At 45.0% G+C, this 24,048-nt stretch overlaps 1 protein-coding gene across 3 annotated transcripts in view; it reads right to left on the bottom strand.

The window, feature by feature from the left end:
• Nucleotides 1-23,380, bottom strand: part of NECAB2 (N-terminal EF-hand calcium binding protein 2) — an 83,799-nt gene extending 60,419 nt beyond the window's left edge. Inside the window, exons 1-2 of one of the 3 annotated variants that reach the window (XM_021290775.2) lie at nt 23,130-23,379; nt 13,918-13,942 (exon numbers count right to left, since the gene is read on the bottom strand). In XM_021290775.2, coding sequence (XP_021146450.2) covers nt 13,918-13,942; nt 23,130-23,327 — 223 coding nt within the window. In that variant the 5' untranslated portion in view covers nt 23,328-23,379. Of the gene's footprint in view, nt 1-13,917; nt 13,943-23,129 lie in introns of all 3 variants that reach the window. The other 2 variants (XM_065028917.1, XM_065028919.1) reach the window with 2 other exon arrangements.
• Between the last annotated feature and the right edge of the window lie 668 nt (nt 23,381-24,048).

Here is a 24,048-nt window from a genome sequence, read left to right as displayed (position 1 = left end):
TCTGCTCACAGTGCTCTTGCTATAAATTATTTTGATATTCCTTACTATGTACAATCCCACTTCTTTTCAGTTAGCTCTTGTTACAGTTAAATGCTAGAAAGCCATTTTCCCCTCTAGTTTCCAGCTTAGAAATTCCTTTTGTGAGATCTAAACCGTGCTGTTTTCCAACAACTAGATCATAGGATGCAGGGAAGAGGAAAAACCCTGGTTCCTTTCTTTGAAAAATATAAATATTTTATCTTGTTTTTACAGTCATGTGCAAGTACTTCCAATTACTGTACACAATTTTTCCCCACTGTTTAACACATACCAAGCGTATTAATTAATACCACTATCACTCCAGCTACAAAAGTATAACATTCATGCATGGTCCCTTCCTGCCTCTCCATCCTCCCTTTTCTCTTACCCCACCCCACGGGGAATCCGCAGGAGTTGGTGTGTTGCACATTTGCCATCTGTAGCTGGTACAAAGGACACACTGCCTTGCCCCTTTCATCTCCCACAGAGCCAAAAGTAATCCCTCCATGCTCGATTAGGAATAACAAATGCACTAAGTAGCATCAGGTATTAATTCCTAACTGGTGTGTCTATTGTGGATTAAGAAAGCAAAAAGCATATTATACCATGAGGAGCCTATTAATGTAAACACACTGATTTTGGTTAATCTTGGACTATTTGCCAATATTAATTCAGCCCTTTTCAGCAACTGGTGAGGGAGGCATAAGGAAACAGAAAGCAATTGATTGTACTACAAAGGCGAGGAAGGAAAAATCAGCCTTGCCTAACAGAGTGTAGCATGTTTGAAAGCCATCAAACCAGCCAGCTGGAAAAATAACATCTTCATGATGAACAGAAAACCCTTTGGAAAGCAAAACAAGTTTCAGCGAACTTATTTTTATTAGCGGACCAAGTGCAAACCTGTGTTTTGGTGCTGGCAAGGCAAATCAATACATAACCAAACCACTATATGCCAAAAGAAGGCTCTCTGAGCTCCTGGAGCCAATTATTTTGGCTTAAGGAAAATAAATCCCATGTTTACATGCCCAGCACCAGAAGTGGCTGAAAGCCGCTTGCTCTGATCATTACCAATAACAGCACCCCAACATCTGGCCCCTTTCACAGACTGAGGTTAGGAAGCGATGGGTAACAAAAGGGGTGAAACCACTTGTGCCTGCTCTGGGTCAGGCTGGTGCCTCAATACCAGCCTCTAATTAAGGCAGAAACTTGGCAGCAGGATCTGACCTCGGATCCAAACCCAAAGCCTGGGCTGAGTCGCTTCTTGAACCTGAGCCCAGCATGTACCAGCCCTTGAATGTTTGGCATGAGCGTGGCCAGAGCATCTTCCCTCACAGCTGAGCTCCAGCCGGGACCTGGCCGAAGCACAGGCAGGTTTCCCTCTCTGCACTGAGGCTGCACAAGGGTCACAGAAGAGAAATTTCCACTCTAAAAACGATCTTAAATTATTTCCACCTGTAAAACTTTCTTAAAGGACTGCAGGCTTTTTCCAGAGTGACATGCTACCTTCCCACAGTACCGATAACCAAGCATAAAACCAAAGACACTTGGGCTCCCACATCTCAAGTCCATGAACATCCATTTTCACACATCCTCCCAGGAAAAAAATCAGCTATTCCTATCCCCTAGATTGTCCTTGCTGGGAACCACAGATCTGGATGTACCATTGCTTTAGCTTCGGACATTTCTTTCCCTGGTGCAAGTTAGTAAGATAATTATTTCCCTCTCTCCAATGTATATTTTCTGGTTACCCATGGATTTTAAAAGAGAGAGAAAGATAATAGGAAGAAACAGATACACATGATGTGTAGCTGTTCCTGGCCAAATTGCCTGAACAGAGGCTGCCAGAACATATTTTCTCACAATTGTCTGGCAAAAATTGCTAGTGAATTACAAGGATTACTTGCAGCAGTGTATTTGTTCTGGATTCAATTTTTGCCTTATTTAATTTTAACAGCTATAATAAAGCATCTTCAATAAATACAGCTGATCTGCAAAAGATACCTAATTAAAAGCGATGCCAGAGCCAGGTGCTGCTCCTTGCTCCCATGCTGCCGAGAGCAGAGGCAAAAGCAGTGATTTTCCTCCATGCAGGATCTATTCTGCTGTCCCCAAGGGAATTTCCCAGGCATTAAACTGAAAAGCAAACACAGGAAAGTCCTTCTACTGAGAGAGGGAAACAGCGATGGAAGCTGTGAGATTTAGGTGGGTTGGCAAGAGAAGCTGGGGGTCACATGTGATACCTGCCGGGGTGGAAAAGTGATTTCAAAGAGTTCCTATGTGCTTGTCACCTCCACCAAGTGTGTATTGCCACTGCCATGCTACATCTTGTCACTCATTTGTAAAACGCTGTTAACACACACAAACCACATCGCTGATCCAGTTAAACAACAAGGTAAAATACTAAGGCTGGAACATCTCTCTGCCAAAGGCAGCATCATGCGTAAGTGCTTCCAAGGGTAATTAATTGAATGCCAATGAGAAGCTTTGCATAAAGTCTTCTCACAGCCACCTCATGCCTTTGACCAAGCACAGTTTGGGAAACACTTGCAATGGTGACACCCCATTAAGGGACACATACGGGCAGCAAGGATGGTAATACTGAGCAGGGAGGAGCAGCTAAGTTCCTTCAGACTCATACCTAACAGTAAAAGTAGGTATCACAAGGATTTAAGGACCTCAAACCAAAGCTACATCTAGCTTTAACACAAAAGAAAGCTGCCAGCTCTGTGTCTGCCATGCCTGAGAGATGAGAAGAAAGAGAGCTACAGAATGTGGTCAGAGCCCCATACTTTGTAGGGTTCAACTCCCAACACTCAAAATGCAAATGTCCACCCTGGGAGCTTGTCCCTACACCCGAGCCATGTCCCATGGTCACTGCTACACATCAGCCAAGTCCTCAAAGCCTGCAGTCAGCTGCATCCATTTAATCTGCTAGAATACTACAGCCAGCCAAGTTTAAAAGTCCTCTCCAAGCATTTTAAAATTTCATCTCTGCCAAAAAAACAACATGAAGAATTTAGCAGGAGTAATACTGATTTGCTGGATCTACTTAGAGAAGCTTCCTAGATACAGCAACATGAGATATTAATGAGACAGATCAAAAAGCACCCCAGGTGTTAAGCCCTCAAGGTCCATCACTTCCCTCACTTGCCATTATACCCAAAGCCTTATCTTTGTCTAATGCTGCCATTTCCACACAGAAAGACCTTCCTGTAGACACTCTCCTCTCCCGAAACCAGAGCATGGTATTACAGTAAGACTGGGCCAATGCACAAAACAACATGTCCGTGAGCTCACGGCTTCACTGCGGTGGGGGAAGCTTCCCCCTTCCCACCGAACCTGCACTGTTGTGTCCCCATCTGCAGGTATCGGGTGTGCCTGGTGCAGCCAAATCTCAGCAGACCGGGAAGACACGGCAGGGTGGTTTTGCACGAAGACTGACCCACCAGCAAGGAAAATGTATGAGTATAACTTTTCAATTTAAATGGCTTTCAGAATGGCTACAGCTGCTGCTCTCTGGGCCAGCTGGCAGCATCCAGTGATCTCTGTGCTCCAGAAAAGACAGCGCAAGAACCACCACTTTGAAGACACTATCAATAAAGTTCATGTTTTTTAGTTAGGGATCACAAGTAGGTAATAGCTCCATAAACATTTCATAGTGCCCTTTGCTGGCTGTCATCATGCCATGTAGACACATTTGCTATGCAGCCCCTAGTTAAATCTCTCAACTTTGGTTTCAGAAATAAATGTCTTTAAAAATCCTCTTGGCTAATCGAGGGACTTTTCAAAGCCTTCTTGGGAAACCATGATCCCATATTGCCATCCTCCACAACTTGCAGCATAGCCATTAAATTTGTCACCATAATATACCCCATTCACTCCTGTCCAGCCTGAAGTCTCTAATGAGGGTTGCAGAAAAAAACCCACATCTTCCATCCCACAGAGAGAAGAAGAAAATAAACCCCATGTTCTTCATGTTATGTCATATGTCAAGCCTTAACTGGTGCACTTCAAAGCAAACTAGGGGTGCTGGGAAATGCTGGACTCCCAATCAAATGTTCAGCCTCAAATTGCCAGGCTTTAAGCCATAACTCCTGCTCAATGTCCCCTCCCTGTGTCTCTTGGGGACACTTGAGCACTGCTGTTTGTCTCCAGCTATCTCTATTAAAGGAACTGAAAGAAGGGGCCAAGCAAGAGAACGATACAGCATAAAAAGTGCATTGCCTATAGAAATGGTCAGGCTCCATCACACACACACAAGAACCCACCTTAAAGGCTGAAGACAGCTAGGCTTCCCCTCTTCCCAATGCAACACAATTACATTAATTAGTCAGAGTCCAAACGCAGACATTTCTTTGCCCTGCCGAATCAGCATTTGCTAAGCACACAGAGCAAGAGGTTTGATGAACTGCAGGAAGATGTTCACGGGCAGGACCCTGAACCTCTAACAGTGATAAACGCAGTAAGCAAGAAGGCTCAATTGATGGGTGAGGCTGGAAATCCAGGCACTGGGGCAGACTAGTAGGTGGTTTCCAATGCAAAAGCTTTGATCTAGCCGACTTCCCCACGTCTGACCCCTCCGAGTGAGGTCCAGCGAAGGGGCAGAGAGAGCAACAGCACAAGGGCTGATACTTCTGCCCAGACAGCACTTGTAGGAAGAAAATCCCTCAGCTCAGCACCACTATCTCAGTTTCTTTGATAGAGTGGAGTACAGCTTAATAAGAAAGCATGAAGGTGTGAAAGGTCGTGTGTTTAGGTATCCAACTGCCTTTGACGTTCAAATCCAATTATCATCAACCCAGAAATGTCAGGAAGCCTTGAAGGTTACAGCAGTTATTGACTTTTACCATGGGTTTCGTTCAGCAGCTGGATTTTTTTGAGAGAGAGTGGAGGGAAAGGCTCAGCAGCCACAAGAAGGGAAAGTGCTGGACAGAAAGGGCAGCCAGGAGCTACCAGCACAGCCCTAGGGTGGATTAAACTGCAAATATGCTTAACAGTCACAAGGCAGCCAGTACAGCAGACTGGCAAGCACATCTGAAGAAGACCAAATATTAGGTGATGCTGACTTTCATTTTTTTTTCTTCACATCTTGCTTGATATTCTAGCTGCAGGTTTTACAGGACACAGGGGACAGCCACCAGAACTGCAATGTAGCTTGAATAATGAGGAAAGGGCATCCTGCACGATACCACTCAGGCACCTGAGCTATCAGATATCAAGTGTCAGTGGGCCAGTTGCTTGGAAGGGCAAGCACTCAGTTTAAACAAAGCAACTTTTCTAATGGCGGACAACCCTCCCATCCCTTTCACTGTACACCGCCATTCCCACCTGTGCAGGTCACATTCAGACCAACGGTGTCACTCTGCTGTCCATGAAGGTTTTCGTGATACCTTTTATTTTCACAGCCTCTGCTCTTGACAGGGAAAGCTTTAGGACCAGGACAGGAATAACAGTTTTAGAGACTAATGGGCTAGAAATTGATGCTGTACAGAAATATGTGGGATATAGACATTTCTGTTGTTGAAATTAAAGCTCATGGGCTGGCTACACCATTGGCTTGAGTCCATGGGGGAGTTTCTGGGCTGGATCCAGACATTGCCCAGCTCAAGCTTTGCCTGGCTTAAGCTTTGCACTCGGTAAACCATACAGGGTCTCAGAATAAAGCCAGACTGCTGCATAACTGTCAGTCTGTAACACATGAGGATACGGCAGTTAATTAAGTTGTAACCCTACACAGAGTTAATGTGGTCCAGCCAAAAAAAAAAAAAAGAAGTCTAAAAAACACCCCTTGATTCTAACATGCATTTGTTAATGAGAGGTGACATGGGAAGAAAACTAGGTCCTAAAAAAAAAATCTCAGCTGTTCACTTGTGCTTCACATAGCATGCACCAGGTAACTTCATATCTTTGTTGCAAGAAAGACACAGCCCTGAAAGCACACAAGCAGCTGAGAATTGCCCTTTCAAGCCAGTCAATGTTGAAAATCAAATCCTAAATTTATAGGTTTAAAGGGCAGACAAAAGTGCTGGACACATCTAATGACAGCCTGTAGAGCCTGGCCAGCAACCACCTTTCAAAATTTCTACATTATCTCAAAATTCATCATCTGGTTGATAGGTTTGTTTATTATTTTGGGAACAGCATGTCCTGATTTAAACAGATGTCATCTCTTCAAAACCATGTGCTGTGAACTTTACAAGGACTTGGAAAGATAACTGAATATACAATAGAGAGCACTAGAAAATTACACAAGAGTCCAAATAACTGAAAACAGATCTAAACTTTCTCCTGGTAAATAAAGGTCATTATACAGCTTTCAAGATGCTTTTTGGCTGTCACATGAAATCTAGGCTATCTAAATGCAAATACTTTATTTATTTATTAATTTTTAAAACAAGAGAAATACATTTAGACTGGTCTTCAGGTCATGGAAGAACCTACCAGATTTATCCACACTTAGAAAACCTGATTCATAACTGCATTTTTCCACTTATATGTGGGTGGCTGCTAATACAGGTTTTGTTATGCAAGAATTACAAGTATTCTCAGTTAGAACTAATGATTTAATTTGGACGCACCAGTGAGATATGAATAGCTCAAGGTTTTCCCTGTGCGTGAGGAGCAGTAGCTACAAGGAAGGTAATTACCCAGGTCTGGAAGATAAGTGGGTTTGACGAGTGGTAGCCCATTATGGCAGGAACTGCGAGGCTCCCAGGAGCTCACAGAAAAAGCATAATTTCAAAACAGGTGCAGAGTTGTGGCTGTGGAAGGAAGAGTTTTCTGTGCACCAGGAGGCTTCTTAGGTGTGTGTTTGCCTTTTTATTAATCTGTATATAACATGGAGGTATCACAGACCTATCCTGGCATCTTTTTAAAATCTGATAAAAGCACCCAAAGCTATGATGTCTTCATTTTTCTTCCATTATGCTTTTGGTGCCATATTATTGAAGGCCCAGCTGCTTGCCACCATTGCAAGCATATTTTCCAAATGCAAGACTGTTTTCCAAAAAGGCCTCAAACTGATGGGGAAAGGTGAGAAGTACTTTAAGTCTTAAAACCACCTTGTGGACAACTACCATGCTAAATTCTGATCAAGTAGTTTTCTAAAAATGTTTCAATAAATTAACAAGGTAATTAATAGTAGATACCTACCAAACTCAGAAAAACTCCAGAATTAGTTTTTTTGTCCAGCAATCCGATACCACAAAAGAAAAAAAAAATTAAAAAGATAGGCCCAGGCAGGTGAGCAAACTGAATGGTGACAGCTTCTTGGGTTTCTGAAATAAGGAAAGGACTAAGGTGCAACCACCATTGCAGGCAGGACACCAAGTAAGCAATATATGACATCTGACACACCTTGTTAGGACATAAAGCATTGAAAGTGAACAGTAATAACTGGGTCTTCAGAGCAACTGCTCAGTTTTCTCCTTCACGTTCTCCTGTGTTTCCCTGTGCTCCCACATTGCCAGAGATGAAGAGGTATTTTCATCCCTTTTTTGCCTCAATTTCATATTAATGACTCAAGCTCAGAAAAGGGCACTCTCAGAGTGAGAGGGGGAAAAGGAAACATTTGCACAGTTATCTGGGTCCAGTTTCTGCGAATTTGGGCCCTAAGCGCTTCCACAGACAAACACCCATTCCTCCTGTCCTGGGCTCACTAGAGGTGATGGAAATAAGTTCTCCAAGAGGGGGCTGGAGTGCGTGGGCGAGACTTTGAGAGTTATTACCATTAACAATCCAGCACATTTCCCAGATACCCAAAGTCCTTGCTCAGAGGAACAGTCTCTGCCTACAAACAAGACACACAGCACTTGGGAAGGGCTGGAAATTGCTGTGACCTTCACCCACATGCTCCTTTGGAGACCCACCACACCAGGACTCTTTTGGGCCCCTCCCTCTGCTGAGGGCCCAGAGCTTCCTCTGCTCTCCCACCACCATCCCTTAATCAAGAAACCAAATCCATGGAGGAATCTCAAGCCTCAGTCTCTTTATTTACATGCTGGTGATTCACAAGCCCAATTTCTACTTAGGTGACACTTACGACATGCCTCAGTTTCTTAACAGATCAAGTAGTGTTGGGTTAACAGTTGGACTCAATGACCTTAAAGACCTTTTCCAACCTAAAGGAGATGTGCCTGAAGCTTTTTGTTTACTTGGTTTTCTTTTTCTGCCTTTTTTCAGCTTTTGAGCTCCACAGACCAAGGGGACAGCAGTGACATGGGGCATTATGGCCGCAAAGCCACCAGGCACAGCAGTGTTGCTGGTTTATACACACGAGGAGGAGCTGGCTCTACACCCAAGGACACAACCCCACTGCCAGCTAACCAGGCTCCTCCAGTTTGTTCTGATGCTGATGGCCAAAGGTGTTTATGTTCCTCACTGGTGAGTGGCACTATATGTGCCCCCAGCGTTTGTAGCACAATTTGCTATGAGGCTTGCAACACTGAGATGTGCAGAGCTTTACTGACAAAGAATAACAGCATAAATCTCCTTTAATGGGCTCCTAAGTGACTAACAGATATCTGTGTGCAGCTATTTAAAGGACAGGCCCTACTGGGATAGGAATGGGCACAATTCCATTGCCCTTGATGGCTCTTAACCAAGAATCCCTTTCCAACCACCTATTCCATTCATGCTTCCTTTTTTCCTTTATTAGCTCTGCTACGTCCTCTACAGGCCTTCAGCTGATCATCCAGATCAATTGAAAATTCCTCTCAGCATTTGCACTCTAGATCTCTATGTTAAATTTATAAATTAAATTAGTTTAATCCATGTTCACACTTCATTGTATTTTTATGACAGCAGAAGCTATTCAAGACAGCATGTGTTGAATGGCTTCATTCCAATCCTCAGCTCCCCTAGATCTGAGCAATTCATGGGAGAAGGGCAATATTTGGGGCCAGTTCTTGATGCAGAAGTCACAAGAACAGAAGCAATAAGAAGGTGCTGAGCTGACTTAAATGTGATACTCGTTCATCCCTGGTCACTCTCAAGTGAAACACTGCACCACTGCCGGCTTCTTCTGCCATAGGTGCTTCATAACCTTATACAGAACTTTTGGCACATTTTTCTTCTGTGTCTCACATCTTCCATGGCAGAGATCCAGAGGAATCATCTAACTCCCTGTGCCCAGCAAGCCAGATCCATGGATGGGGCAGACCGATGGCTGTTTCCATTGAGGAACTTGAGTCAAAATAAACCACAAGATTAAAGCTGGATGCACTTTGTGTTTAGTTACACTCAAGACATGGGAGTTGGGTAGTTGCAGTGACTGTAGATTTCAAGATAATAAACTCTAGTTTTCAGGAAGCAACGTTTCTATAATGAATCGTTAGCAATTAAGCTGTTCTGTCAAAATAAAGGCAACTTAATCTTTCGAAGAGAATCCTGGGCTATTTAACTTATAATTGATTAACAGCATTCTAATGAGAGGATTAAAATACACAGTAGATAACCCAGATGATTGACTGCTCTGCTTCACCAGCCTAAAACAAGATGCCTCCGTTTTCCTACCACATGCCAATTAAATTGTTAAGTATTGTTTACTGGGACTGGGAGGATTACAAGACAGTAGGTGGATTTATTAGCAGAGAAAGGAAAAACACTCCTACACAGAAGAAAAAGATTATTTTGAATGACTAACAGCCATGCCCCTGCAAAGCATGACTAGAGCTAGCTGAATTATTTACTGTCAGGAGGTTACATCCCAGCCCTTCTCCCTTTTTTTCGGGCCATTTGCCAGTTTATCTAGATGTCTCCAATGTGTTCACCATTTCAAGGTGTGCTATTCAGACTGCTTGCTGAGTTTATCATACAGATAGTTGCCAGTCCAGCTGATTGGTATTATCAATGGAGGAAAGGCTGGGGAATTAACTTGCATTAGAGAGGGAATCTCACTTCTCCAAGGCAGCAGACCAAGACGTCTTTTAACAAGCAAGAGCTGCCTCATTAGCACTCGCTTAGTACAGGCAGGCACTGAATCAGATCACCTTGATACAAGTACCTGAACATGGCAGGAACAATAATGTGTTCTAGCATCTTGCACCGAGAACATCCAATTTTACATGAATTAACAATTTATGCTGAGGATCTCTGGAAGGAAGGGGAGGAGGGAGAAGCTTCTGAATTCACACAATCAGGCTCCATAGTTACCGTGTCTGAACCAGCCACGTTGCTTTAACACATTATGCACCATTTTTACAAGGCTACGGGGAAAAAAAGATCATCCAGATGCTGAAAAGATTTATAAATTTAAGACCTCTTGACTGTAGGAAGCTGCAAATTAAAAGGGACAACTCCTTATGCTTACAACCCCGCCCCTCCCTTTGCCTTTTAGGTAAACCTTTAGTCATCTTATCTCCCAATGGCAAATGTTACATGACATGGTCTATTTAAACTAAAGGGTAAGAGCTGAAATTGTCTTCAGATTTTTTCCCCCATTTCTGTGGGGCTCCCACATAGGTCTATGAGAGCGGCTTTAGGGCAAGGGAGGATGGCAAGAGTTGCCAGTTCTGGGTAAAGCTGCCAGTGCTCCCTGCCCTGGGAGATCTCACCCTGTTTGCCGTGAGCACACAGCACCGAATAATGATTTGTCTCAGCTGATTAATTAAAAAGAGCAAAGTTCCTGCCAGACAAGAACCTCTGCAGATGAGGAGACAGCAGAAGCCCGTTAACAGAGCAAAATATTTTGGGAACCTATGAGCCTGTGTTTTCAACAGCCTGTCCAGGGCTCAGGGCCTGTTCCCGGGATTCTGACAAACATCTGAAGGTGTAAGATTTTCTTTTTCCAGTGGAGGGATCTGTACGGCACACAGGCCACCTGCAGTGAGACATGCAAGCAGCAGGCTCTTTCTTCCACTGTTCCTCGGAGCTGTACCACGTAAAGCCATGAAGAGACTGAATTTCAACAAATCAATACATTAAAGGCCAGGATGTCAAAGAGAAAACTGTGAAAGAGAGATCCCTAAGGATATTAAATACAAAGATATTACCTCTGGCTCTGGAAACCTCTGAGCCACAGTTTGCAGGGAGGTCGTAGCAGGAGAAATATTCCTGCACATCTCCTGCAGCAGCTGCTGTGAGCTGCAGGGTGCTGGAGGGGCGGCTATGACCCCAAAAAGGTGTGGAGGAACATACCGAGCTAATTATGAAGTGCAGCAAACTCTGTTGTCAAGAGTTAAGCAAATACGAACGGCTGGTGAAGCTGGCCAGGACAACTGGCAGATATCATCTCAAGCTAAGAAAAAAAAAGCACAGCATCTGGAAAAATGCAGCGAAAAGCATTGCAGGATGTACAGTCCTTTGAGAAGACAGCCCCAGGGTCACAGAAACAACCCTGCTCCATGGGACTGGAAAGCAATCACGCCAAGACTGATACACGCTCGGCCACCTCACCTCGCAGGAACCAACATGGGGGTAGAGCTGCCACTTAAATCCAGACTACTTAGTGACAGCCTGTCATCCAGGTCATAAAAAGGAAAAGGCAGCATGCTGTTTGTCTGGCAGCATTAGTCCCATGGAGAACACCGTGTTTTGTTGTCCAAACAATGTAATTGTAGGTCACCTGCATTGCAAGCAATGAGAGTGGAAGCAGAGATGGATATAACTTTTACTTCAGAGAACATTGGGCTGTATTAACAGAGCCGCCTGTGCCACCTTGCAGTGCCCACCCAGGTTAGGAAGAGGCAGGACAAATTTCAGAAGAGCAATTGCAGCTTGCATTGTCACCAGGGATTGGGGGCTCCTTTTCTACCTCCACTCAGGGCCTTTGGTCTCCTAATCCCCGAACACCAGACTTGCTGCACCCCGGCAGTGACAGCTCTCACCCTTTGCAGTTCCAGTTTCTGCCCAGCAGTGTCTTTGATAGTGAACTACCAATTTAACCGCAGACATCAGGGCAGGTCTTGTCCTGCTGTCTGTTTGTACCACCCCAAACTGATTATGAGTCCTGACACATCAGCCCGTTGCCTTTACATCCATTAAACGTTAAGCATCAACAGCTAGCGGGTGGCAGAGATGCCACTGCCAATCCACACTCATTTTAACATTTTGTGACCTAATAAGAGGTCCAGTTTTGTCTGATGAAATATTAGATGCTGCCTCTGTGAGATGCCGCCTGCTTGCTTTCTGCTGGCTGGCGTGCCTGCCCCACCGGAGCCGAGCACCAGGCTTGCCAGCTTGTCATAAAGCTCAGCCCACCGCTTGCCCTCCATGAGGAGAGGTCTGCTGAGGTTTTTGGACTACAATTGTCAATGTCTTTGTTGCATGCAGATACGGGGCTAAAATATATGCTTAGTTATTGCCATCTCAGTTTGAATCTGAAAATGCCACTCCAAACTTTGACCTATGAAGCTGTTCCTTGCTAAGTCCATGTTTAGCTTCCCTCCCGCCTCCTTCCAGTTTCCAGGACAAGACTCTATGTAGGGCAGCTGAAATCAAAAGCAGTGATTTTTCTTTTCAATAACAAATGTTATTCTGCTGAATAAAGCTTGAAAGGATGCACTTTAACGTACTGGTCTTGATGTAGTTATTTCCAGTAACTGCTTTCTGAGCTCTGCCAAAAGATGCTGCGCTTTTGTTTTAGTCTCAATTAAATTTATAACAGCTACGATGGGGCTGGAGAATCAGAAATCAAAGTACATAATCTTGTCTTGGCTGTTGTGCCAATATTAAGGCTTTTCTAGGATGGGTGAGTGGAGCAGCTCGGTAGTTGCTCTTGAAGCTTTGGTATTCCCTGCCGACCACAGCACGATGGAAGGAGCTGCTGCCTGCCAGAGGCAGACAAATATGTCTTTCCAACACAGCTAAGTGGACAAAGCTGCCATTTTGGTGTTTTTTACCATGTACAAGGTGAGGAGGCTGTGAAGTGCAACAGTCTGGGTGTCAAGAGCACAAATTTATCTTTCCCTGTAAGCAGCACTTGGAGTGCTCACCCCCCATGCCAGGACCCCCAGCACTCCCCTTCCACTGTACAACAGCTCAGCTTATCCAAGTAACAAATTTCAATGTCTTATTACGGTGTTAGTTGTTATAACTAAAGGCCCACGTTAACAGGACATTTACTGCTTATATGCCAGCCAGCTCAGAGCATCCCTCACTGCCTTACCCAGGGGCAGTGATCACACCTACAAGTTCTGGCAGAAATCAGGTATCTCCCCTTTAAATCTGGTGGGGGAAAAAGAAAATAAAACAAACTCTCCCCTCTTGTGTTCCTCTGCACAAGCCTCCCACACATCCTTCTGCACACATACTCTGGTTTGATGCATATTTAATTTTCTTGTTGTACAACAGGGAAAGAATAGAGCCTAACTCTTGGGATTTTAGCTAGGAGCTAAAATTAAATGGCTACTTTCACCCCATAACTATCTCACAGCAGAACGACTCTCCTTTCAGGATCCCAAGTCATTTAATGAAGACACCTCCATGTTATTCCCCATCTAATGGCAAGACTCAGCTTTAGCAAAATTGTTTAGCTTTCTACAGGCAGAGACTGAAAACACACATCAGCACATGTTGCTCCTCAATATGTGTGTCCAGTCCCTTAGGAACCAGACTAATATTCATAGATCAGGTCTGTGTAGCAAAGCTATTCCTAGATAACTAAGAGGTGGATCCTCACCATTTAGCTGTCTTTTTTTTTTTTTTCCCATGTTCTTTTTTTCTGAAATTGCTACAAATCTTGTGGATCTCACCACGATGACTTGCATACTAGTATAACATCTGCTCTAAGAATATATCTCAGCTAAAGAAACAACAAAATCTTTTCCAAGACTTAAACAGTATTACCATCAACCCCCATAAACTGAAGGACATTTAAACAGTTACGTATTACTACCAGGAAAAATGGTAATACTGACAAAAGTTCAGCCAAGAAATGTGAAAAAGAACGTACAGACTTACCATTTTTGTCAGCTCTTCTGAAAATCTAGAATTGAAAGAGAGAGAGAAACATTTTTACTATGTTGTTTGACTTGAAAGGGTGAAACCCTTAGCACCAGCTCGTGTTCTACCCCACATGATAGACAACCAACTCCAGGGGAGAGCGGCGGCAAGTTTGGCTTTGGAATAACCGGTGGAGAAAGAGCTAACTGGCAAAGGAAAGATAACACAAAATGCTTCCAGCATCTCCCATATCCCTCGTGGAAGAAAGCCAAAACGAGGGATCTAACACAAGGAAAAAAAAAACATTTAAAAAAAACCCCAAAACTACAACAGCTGTGCATCAAGCGCAGCCAATTTCTCTAGCATCAATAATCTCTTAAACCAAGCTTCACAGTTCTGCATTTCTGAAGCAAATTATTTACCTTTTTTTTTTTTTTTTAAGCAAGTTTCCTGCGTGGGAAGGAGATTATATTTAGACTTAAAACTACAGTGTGGAGGAACAGCCCCCAGAGAAGTATCAGATAGTGCTTTTAGGGGAAAAAAAACACGCAATCATGTGTACAGTAGAATTTGCCAGGGAGAAAGACAGAAACAACTGTCATTTTTCTGACTAGTCTTATCTCAGCAATAGTCCCCTGACACAACACAATTAATAGCAAAAGGCTTGTGCAAGGGCTGAAATCTTATAGGTTCCTGCTAGCACAGGCTTGGCCATAAATTACCAAAAAATTAACATGCTCATGAACTGGACAGAAAAGGGAAAACATTATCATTGTCTCTTCAGACCTGACCCTATTAATTTGAGCAAGAGCAGTGATTTTGGCTGTACAAAGGAATCTCCCTGTGGAGGGAATAAAAGCAGCAGCAAGACAGATCAGAGTCAGCCGTAAAATGGAATATCTTATTTTCTGGGTCATAAAATCACCAAAAAAAAAAAGAAAAAAATTCAGAGGAGAAACTGCTGCACAAACCAAGAAACCCAAGAGACAAATTGAATTTCAGAATATGCTATTTAAGTGAATATGGCTTAATTAAGGAACATGAATCCTTCTTTTGCCCCAAGTTCTTCTTAGGCTGCATAAGGCAAAGGCAAAACTGGACTTTCTTGCATACTTCAGCAGAGGCAAACACCCTCTGCTTAAGCCAAACCCAGACAGTGGGAGTCACTGAGTCGCAGCTTTAAGAGGTCATAAAAACCCTACAAGGATTATAGCTTGCAATCACTCCTAAATTGCTTACTTCTTGGGCTGGCTTTCAATTTTATTTTTTTTTGGAGCAGTTAGAAGTTTTGGGGGAAAATCCTACCTGTCTCCAAACGTATGGACTTTGTTGAGGTTAAACATGGGTTTTGAAGTACTGGTCTGTCATGGTTTGTCCATGGGAAGAGGAGAAAAAGAGAAAAAAAGAAGAAGAAAAAGAAGAAGAAAGAGAAGAAGAAGAAAAATAAGAAGAAGAAGAAAAAGAAAAAAGAGGAAAGGAAAAGGAAAAGGAAAAGGAAAAGGAAAAGGAAAAGGAAAAGGAAAAGGAAAAGGAAAAGGAAAAGGAAAAGGAAAAGGAAAAGGAAAAGGAAAAGGAAAAGGAAAAGGAAAAGGAAAAGGAAAAGGAAAAGGAATGTTAAGAAACTGAAGTATTTATGTCCAGCTTCACTAAATGAACTTTTTAGTGCTTTAACTCCTGTGGATACTCCTAGAAAGTATGACTATTTGTATAATAAATGAACAGGTTGATGGGAGAAAACATCGTCTGTGTTACCTACCAAGGTTTATTCTACAGGACCAGGTTGGTTAGTTTTTATTGCTAATCAGCAAGATTTATTCTTCCAGCTTAATTGGACTACCTAAAATTTGCACACACAAAAGAATTTAAAACAGGACTCCTGTAGGGAAAGCAATTTAAGATAAAGTCATCTGTCAACACAGGCAGTACATCAAGGTATGAACACTGGAATGAGCATCAGGAGGCTGATAAAGACATAATATACCCTGTGATAGCTTGGTAATGCTGCCAAAAATGCTGCTTCTGTGAAGACCCAGGATTTACGCTTTAGCTGAGCAAACAACAGTGCTCTCCCACGCACAACCTGAAGATGCCCTCCATTCAGGTCTTGAATTAGTTGTTCCACTGCGGGAAGGGTGTGCTGTGCTTTTGGTAAGGAAAAGGTGTAAGATCTGGCAATGGAAGGGGAACCACAGATACCACAGCCTCTCATCACAACTTCTCTACAGACCAGTGGGGCAAATTCCTGAGGCCAGCTCAGTGCCAGGCTCCCAGAGAGCTTGGGGCAAGGAAAGTTTCAGCCAGCTCTAGGAAGAAAGGAATCGTGGAATAGTTTTGGTTGGAAGGGACCTCCAAAGCTCATCCAGTGCCAGCCCTGCCATGAGCAGGGACATCTTCACCAGATCAGGTTGCTCAGAGCCCCGTCCAGCCTGGCCTGGGATGTCTCCAGGGATGGGGCATCCACCACCTCTGTGGGCAACCTGGGACAGTGTTTCACCACCCTGAGTGTAAAAAAATTCCTTCCTCATGTCCAGCCTGAATCTCCCCTCCTTTAGTTTAAAACCATCACCCCTTATCCTATCACAACAGGCCTTGCTAAAAAGTCTGTCTCCATCTTTCTTACTGGCCCCTTTTAAGTACAAAAAGGCCACAATAATGTCTCCCCTGATAAGCAAAGATGCTCTGTCCTCTCCAACATAAAGGCTGCAAGGCAGTCAGCCCCGCAGTCACTCTCTGCAGGCTTGCAGTCACTCCATCCATGCTACTCTAACTTAGCAATGTTGCTTACGCTTAGTCAAGGCAGTAGCCCTGGAGGTCAGTGAGAGTGGAGGCGATGAAATGTTGATGAGAAATGCTCTGTCCTGCCAGGCCCTCGGCAGCGATTGGCTTCCCACATCTCCATCCCAGCCGAGGACCATCCCTTTCGGCCGAGGGCTTCTCAGAGCAGGAGACAGCGGCACCACAAAGCCTCACCAGGGACGCTCTTTCCGCTCCATCACCCCCAGTTTTCCAACTGTCAGGGCAACACACCACTTTAGGATGGTAAATGAAAAATTATCCAGTCCAAAAAGTACTACAGCAACCATCTCCCCCGTCAGCTATGCCTTAAACCTATTAGGCAAGTCTCCTGAAGCACAGGCTAAATCACATGGTGAGTCCACAGGATGCTCACAATATGGGCCAGATTAACCCATTTTATAGGATTTACACAGGTAATGCATGCAGTTTTCTGTCTGCAGCATGCTTATTACATTTACCTGGTGTTTAGATGAATATAAAATCTATTTTATTTAAAGCAAGGACCTTCTGTCAAAATTTCCAATAGCCTTTTTTTTTTTTTAATGCATATTTTCGCTGTACTCCCAAATGGCTACTACAGATATTTGGCTGCCAGAAGCAAGCAATTCAAAATGCTAGTGGTAATAAGAAACTTGGAAAAAAATATATGGTTTCAAATTTAAACATTCAGTTCTGTCTTCTCAAAGCTCCTGGATGAAAATGTGTGACACTGGAGGCTGCATAATGGAGGTTTTCTCAGCAATTTTATAAAATTCACAAAATACTCCCTTAACAAGCATAAAACTTATTACAGGGTTTGTAGAGTTATAATCCCTTCAGCAAGTTAATATGATGTTGATTTAAAACAGCGTGCAACTGAACTAGAATTTTGGTTTTCATCACAATCTTGGTGCAGAATTGAGGACAAACAAAATCTAAGTCTCCTGGGTGAGGAAAGCCTACAAATGAGAAAGCATTCAGATAGCCAGATATACCTGAAAACCCAGTTATTCTGTTCACTATATTCCTACCTTCCTGTTCTTCTTTTCTGTTCCTCTCCCTACAAGTCTCAATATCTCATTTGGAGCTGAGACAAAGTTTTATATCAGGTATTGCCTTTAGCTCTCTAACTCAAGATGCCAGTAGGAATTTCCTCTCCTACAGCTCTTTCTGGTAATAAAATGAGAAAATAATGAACTGAAGCTTTGCAACTTTGGACTACATCTTTAGACATCACCAGGCTAACAACCTTTCCCCATACAAGGGGAAAGGTTTAGTTTTGCTGTTTCACTAAGAAATATGCCATTGGTAGGAAAACATTATCCCATTTGGAGTGGCTCCCTCTCCAAAGCAAAGCTGATACAGAGCTCCAGGTCTCCTGGCATTTTTCCCACTCCACATCGCCCTTTTTTTTTTTTTTTTTTTAATTCCCCTACCGAAGAGCAGTGAACACCATGTCCTAGCCTCTCCTTTCATTCTTACCTTCTCTAAGGTCTTTATCTAGTTTTCCTAAACAAAGCTTGCACGAGACAGGCAAGAGTTGCATTATATATTACCACCTTCACAGCACTACAAGGTATTTTTCCATAAACATTGACTGTGGGTGCAGCTCCATTTCAAGCACCCACTTAAAAAGCCCCAAAGGGAAAGGACCAACTCTTCTGTGCAGTTATGTACCTTGCAGTGAGCCATCCCCAAAGGCACAGAGCCCAGCCAGCCCCTGTCCCTGCCGGCATGGCTCAAGGGGATGATTTCAAACCATGGATTTCATGTAGGAGGGATGAAGGAGGAAAAACAAAGCTTTTGCAGCACTCCTGGTTCACTCAGAGAAGTGAGAAGGTAAACAAAGACACAAGAAAGGGACTGAACAAATTAAAAAAAAAACAAAACAAAAAACGCCACACCCCACCAAACAAACAAACAAAAAACACACACAGAAGGAAAAAGGTCAAAGCAGGAGATTGAGAGGGGGTTTCTGTGGCTGCAATAGCTTTGTTAGTTAGGGCTGCACTGGAAATTAAATCATTGACAAAGCAGTTAGAAAACTGTGCCAGTTCTTGGATCTACATTTGGAAATGCACCCTTGGCATAAACCAAATTCTCTGTATCTTCTAGCCGAACACTTCAGTCAATCCCATAGGGCTGAAGAAGTGCAAATCAGATCTGGCCATGTAAGAGATGGTGCAAGAGGAGCCATAAGCAGGAGAACTGGATTTGAAATGATCTTTCTGACCCTGTCGAAGAAGGAAAGAAGCAGATAAAGGTCAAAATTAGTTTGCAGCAAAAGACAGAGCAGATCAAAGAGATTAACCTGACCTGAAATGAACTGCATTTAAAATAAAGCCCCAAAGTAATGCCAGAAAGAAAGTAGGGATGCCAACACCCCTTGGAGCGCACAGTCCAGCCCTGGGAGTGCTCACCATACCCATGGCTGACATTTATTTTAGGTACCAAGTGGAAGATGAGTTCTTCAATGGGCTCTCCCTGGTGTCAACCAGATGGGGCACCTCTGCCTGCAGCCGCTGTGGCTGACCTGGTCAAGCATTTGGAGTTCACCCTCCTGCTGTCAACCAGATTTTTGACAGTGACATGAAGGTAGAATGACTTGAGTAAGGACCATCGGTAAATCATCATCCAAGTACTCCCAGACAGAGCAACACCTGTCTAGACATTTCCCACTCCTTGGGCGCCATCCACATCAGCTCCATATCGCATGTGGACTCATTTACACTCAGCAAATACGATCTGATATAGGCTTACTCCCACACATGCTATCGTCTCCTTTTCATAAGTCTTGTGAAATCTGCAGATTTGTTCTGGACTGGAAATGCCACCATCACCACATGTGGATTCAAGCAGCACCATGACAGTTTTAGCTTCCTTTTAATAAAGGGTTTTTCTCCTCATGGGTGCAGAGAGAAGCTCAGAGCATTTGGAGAGCATCTTCAAGCAGCCCAGAGGACAGACAGAGATTGTAGCATTATCACAATCTCACATCATAAACTGTGGATAGACCCTAGTTATCTACATCAGATTGCACACACTGCCAACCCTGAGCGTTTGGCTTTTGTAGGTGGAACAGCTGTGTGCGATCCAGACCCATGGAGCAAGCACCCAGATGTAAAACTCAAAGGCCAGGGCAGGATGGGTACAGAAGATTTGCTCAACCCCAGCACCTTATGCTGGTTTAACTGACGTTGTAAGAGCTGACCATTAAATGCAGACTGATGTTTCCCAGGTTCCTAGAGTGACACATCACCTCCAGTTGATCTGTTACCACCACCAAATAGCATCTGTCAGTCCCTTGTTTTACATGCTGCCCATCTTAGGCAATGTTTGGCACACATACATATCTCCTTAATTAGATTGTTACCAGGGTTTGGTTAATATACAATTTTAGCTATTTTTTTACACTTGGGAACCTATGATTTTAAGCTGAACTAGTTAACATTATTCAACCTTTTTTAACCCTTTACCTAAAAGGACACAAGCAAAATAAAGGAGAAATACTGAAAACAGCCCTAAGTTAAGATTTGTCCTCCAAGTGGCAGTAACCCTGTTGATGGCAGAAGACATCTAACCCCCTCAGCCCTCAGTTTTGCCCCACAACACCGGATTTGTTTCTTTGGTGGAAAGGGTGTAGGGAACTTCATACTGACCCACCAGATGCCCTCACAGTCTAGAGGGTTGAGTCAAAAGAAAGGCAGAACGAAAGAGGAAGAAAAAGTGACTAAGGTGCCATTAGAGCCATCTTACCTGATTCCTAGCCAAAACCAAGCTTAGCCCTCCTTCCCCAGCCACCAGCAAACTGCCCACACAGCACACCAGCTCATGTGAACGTGTTAGTTAAATCCAAAATCTTACAGGTCTTTTACTTCATCCCCCAGCTGGGACTTGCTGCTTCCCCAGCACAGCCACCTAACACAAGAACGTGAATGAGTTAATCAGAAAACCTGTTCTCATCCCTGAGGATGCAGTGGGATCCCTGTTACTTTCCTGCTAATGTGTGAAAATTAACCTCAATGTGCATTAAACTCTTTGTATGAATGTGGGGGTGTCACAGTGCACTTGAAGAGCCTATTACAGCAAAGCCCCAGCTACAAATGATGTTCCTATTTTAACAGAAGAAAAAGGAGAGAAGCACTTTTAAGGCAGGAAGAAAACAAAACAAAACAAAAACCACACCACCACACAACCCAAACCTCAAACCTTACATTTCCAGCATGCATTTCTACTTTCACTAAGTGAGAAAGGGCTCCCAATCCCATTGTGAAAGTGAAAAAGGGTCAGGAGCTGCAAATCCAGCTCTATTGTATTTCCCTCTGGTTAAGCCATTCTGAAAGTTCATGGCTCATTTTCTCAGCTCAAACCTCAAAGTAGAAAAAAAATCTATTTAAAGATGGTAAAGTTGAACAGATAAAATAACCCTTTTTTGGGAAAACAGTCCTAAATCAAGACCCTATTGTAGAAACTTAACATTTACTTCCCAATTGCATTTATGTTCTGAAGCCTAGATTTCAGATTGTTGTAAAATTTTGGTAATTTCAGGGCAGGTTAAAAAAAAAAAAAAGTAGACATAAAAGACGGTATGAGGTGCATTTGTCCTTTCAGTTTCCCCATGGAGCAGCATTCCCGCAGCTGCCCACCTGCCAGCCCATTTCACCAGGCACAACCACCCACTGAGTGCTCTGCTCTCCGAGCTGCTTTTGGCTGCTCAATAGATCCAGTAGAACTGGTTCATTCAGGGAACTGAAACACCTATCAGCCCACGGTGCTCAGAGGATTAACGAGTTTTGGACTCAACAGTCCATGCCAATGCTCACCATGGATGTGGTAGAAGATTCAGCAAATTATTTAGAAAATGCCAGGGCTCACCTGGAAGAGCTACTGTTTCCTAACTGCAAGGAGGCTGGCAAAGAGCATGAAGTTATCCTTTACTACAGCCAATGCCTTGGTAGCTTATTTTTGCATTCACTACATTTTATTAAAGCTAGGAGATAGCAAAGCTGAGGATCTATGTGTTTAATTACTAGGTGCTGCAAAAAGACTGTGTAATTACACCGTTTGCACTCTGGTTGATTCCACCCCATTTTCCCAATTCATTTAAGTGCAAATAGCCTCGTTAGCTCCCTAATCAGGAAGTCTATAAATACCGCAGCCGAGGCACTAAACACACCCCCGCCTTCCCCTCCCAACCCGGTCCCACGCACTTGCAGGCTTCCAGGACCACCGTGCACAGACCCTCACTGCTACAGCTCTTCAGGGACTGGGTTCCATGACCTGGGTACATCCCTGTGCCCAGCTAACCTGGGGCAACCCATACTACAAGACTGAGAGGTTTGCAGGACCTGGAGTCCTGCATCCCCATCCGGTCAAGCTAATACCAGAATTAAGGATCTACAGAGCATCCCCATCCCAGCTGTTTGAAGGGATATAGGACCTGGGGAAACGGCTGCAGGACATGGCGTGCAACCCCATCCCCAGCCAGTCCAGGGGGTGCAGGAAACAGGGTGCACCCCCCATGCCCAGCAAGCCCAGAGGTGCAGTAACTTGGCAAGGGGATGAAGGATACAGGCAGCACCCTCATGCACAGCCAGTCAAGAAAAATGCAGGACCTGGGCTGTACCCTCATGCCCAACCACTTTGTGAGTGCAGGACCCAGGGAAGTGGGTACATGATCCCAACTGCACCTCCATGCCCATCCAGTCCGGGGGATGCAGGACCAAGGTGCACCTTATTTCCAGCTGTCCCAAGGTGTGCAGGGCAAGAAGGTGCAGGACCTTGGCTCGTTCCCCATGCTCAGCCAGCCTAGGGGTGCAGGATCTGGGCTGCACCCCCACACCCTATTAGTCTGGTAGATGCGGGACCTGGGCTGCACCCCGTCCCCAACGAGCCAAGGATGCAGGATCTGAGGAATAACCCTGAAACCAAGCTGGTTGGGGCATGCAGGACCCGATAACTGGGGTGCAGGAGCCGCGGTGATTCTCTTGCACATGCAGCCTGTGGTTGCAGAATCCGGGCAAGCGGGCACGGGAGCCGGGGTGCAGCCTCTTGCCCAGGCGGTCCGGGACATGCTGGACCCGGGCGCAGTCCCGCGGATGCAGAACTCGGTAGATAACGCCGATCTCGAACTGGCTGGATGGGTGCAGGACCGGGGAAAGGGATACGGGACCTGAAAAAGGGGATGAAGCAGCTGGGCTACGCTCCCACGCCCACCCAGGACCCGCGCAAGGGGATCCAGGTACCAGGCTGCAACCCCATGCCCAGCCAGTCGAGAGTTACATGACCAAGGGTACAACCCGTCCCAAACCGATCCGGGGGGGGTGCAGGACCCGAGGAATAACCCCGATCCCGAGCAGCGCAGGAGCCGGGCAGGGGCAGGAGCCGGCGTGCCGCTCCTTAGGAGTACGGGCCCCGGGGTGCACCCCTGGGCCAGCTCCGCGGGGACCACTCACATCGAGGATGACGGAGGTGCCCTTCCTCTGCGCCGTGGCGGTGCCCGGGGTGAGCAGCTCCCGCTCGGCGACGCCCTTGTCGCTCATCCTGGCCACCACCCAGCGCAGGAGCCCGTCCAGCCCGCGGAGCGCCGGCGGCGGCTTGCGCAGCAGCCTCTGCACGCCGGCCCGGCAGGAGCGCGCTGCCTGCTCGCACATCGCTCAGCCCGGCCTCATGCCGGAGCCGGGGACTTCCCCCACCTCCTCCGCCTCCTCCTCCTCCTCCTCCCACCGACACACGGCGGGCAGCGGGCAGGGATGGGCCCGCGGGGGGGACCCGGGCGGCCAGGGGGCTCTTGCAAGGCAGGGGGGACACTTTTAGGTGGGAGTGGGTCACCCTGGAGCAGCCCCGGTGGGTGTTGCCTGCGTGCTCTCACCCCCACACAGCCCCCCCGCTAAAACACTAAGCAACATTTTAGTCATTTTCTGTCTAAAAAGAGTATTCCTCTGGCATGTCCTCTACCCTCTGCAACCTCCCTAACCCCACAACAGATTTTAGCAGCATTTTTGTAAAGACAGCAGAGAACAATTCCTTGCTGGGAAATAAAACTCACTCCCAACCCCCTACCCCTACTCCAAAAAGCCCCTGTAAGACAAACAGCCCAGCAATTCCAGAAGGGGTATTGCAAAATTCGTGGCTACAGAGTTAATCACAGTGCTCAGCTGGACAAATATTTCTAATCCTGTAATTCTATATTACAAGGATATGCCTTTGTGATGCTCCTTTTCTCCTTGACCTACACAGGTCAAGATCTGCACTTGGAGCAGGAGTAGTAAGTCTTCTGGCCAAAATGATACTAAATCATTTCACCTCCTCCTCCACACTTGGGAGATGCTCTCAGTTTGAGTTCAGACCCAGAAGAGCACAAAAGCCAGACTG

The sequence above is a fragment of the Columba livia genome, chromosome 13 (genome assembly GCF_036013475.1).
Source record: "Columba livia isolate bColLiv1 breed racing homer chromosome 13, bColLiv1.pat.W.v2, whole genome shotgun sequence".
Classification (NCBI taxonomy): Eukaryota; Metazoa; Chordata; class Aves; order Columbiformes; family Columbidae; genus Columba; species Columba livia.
This window is presented reverse-complemented; position numbering and strand designations above follow the sequence as displayed.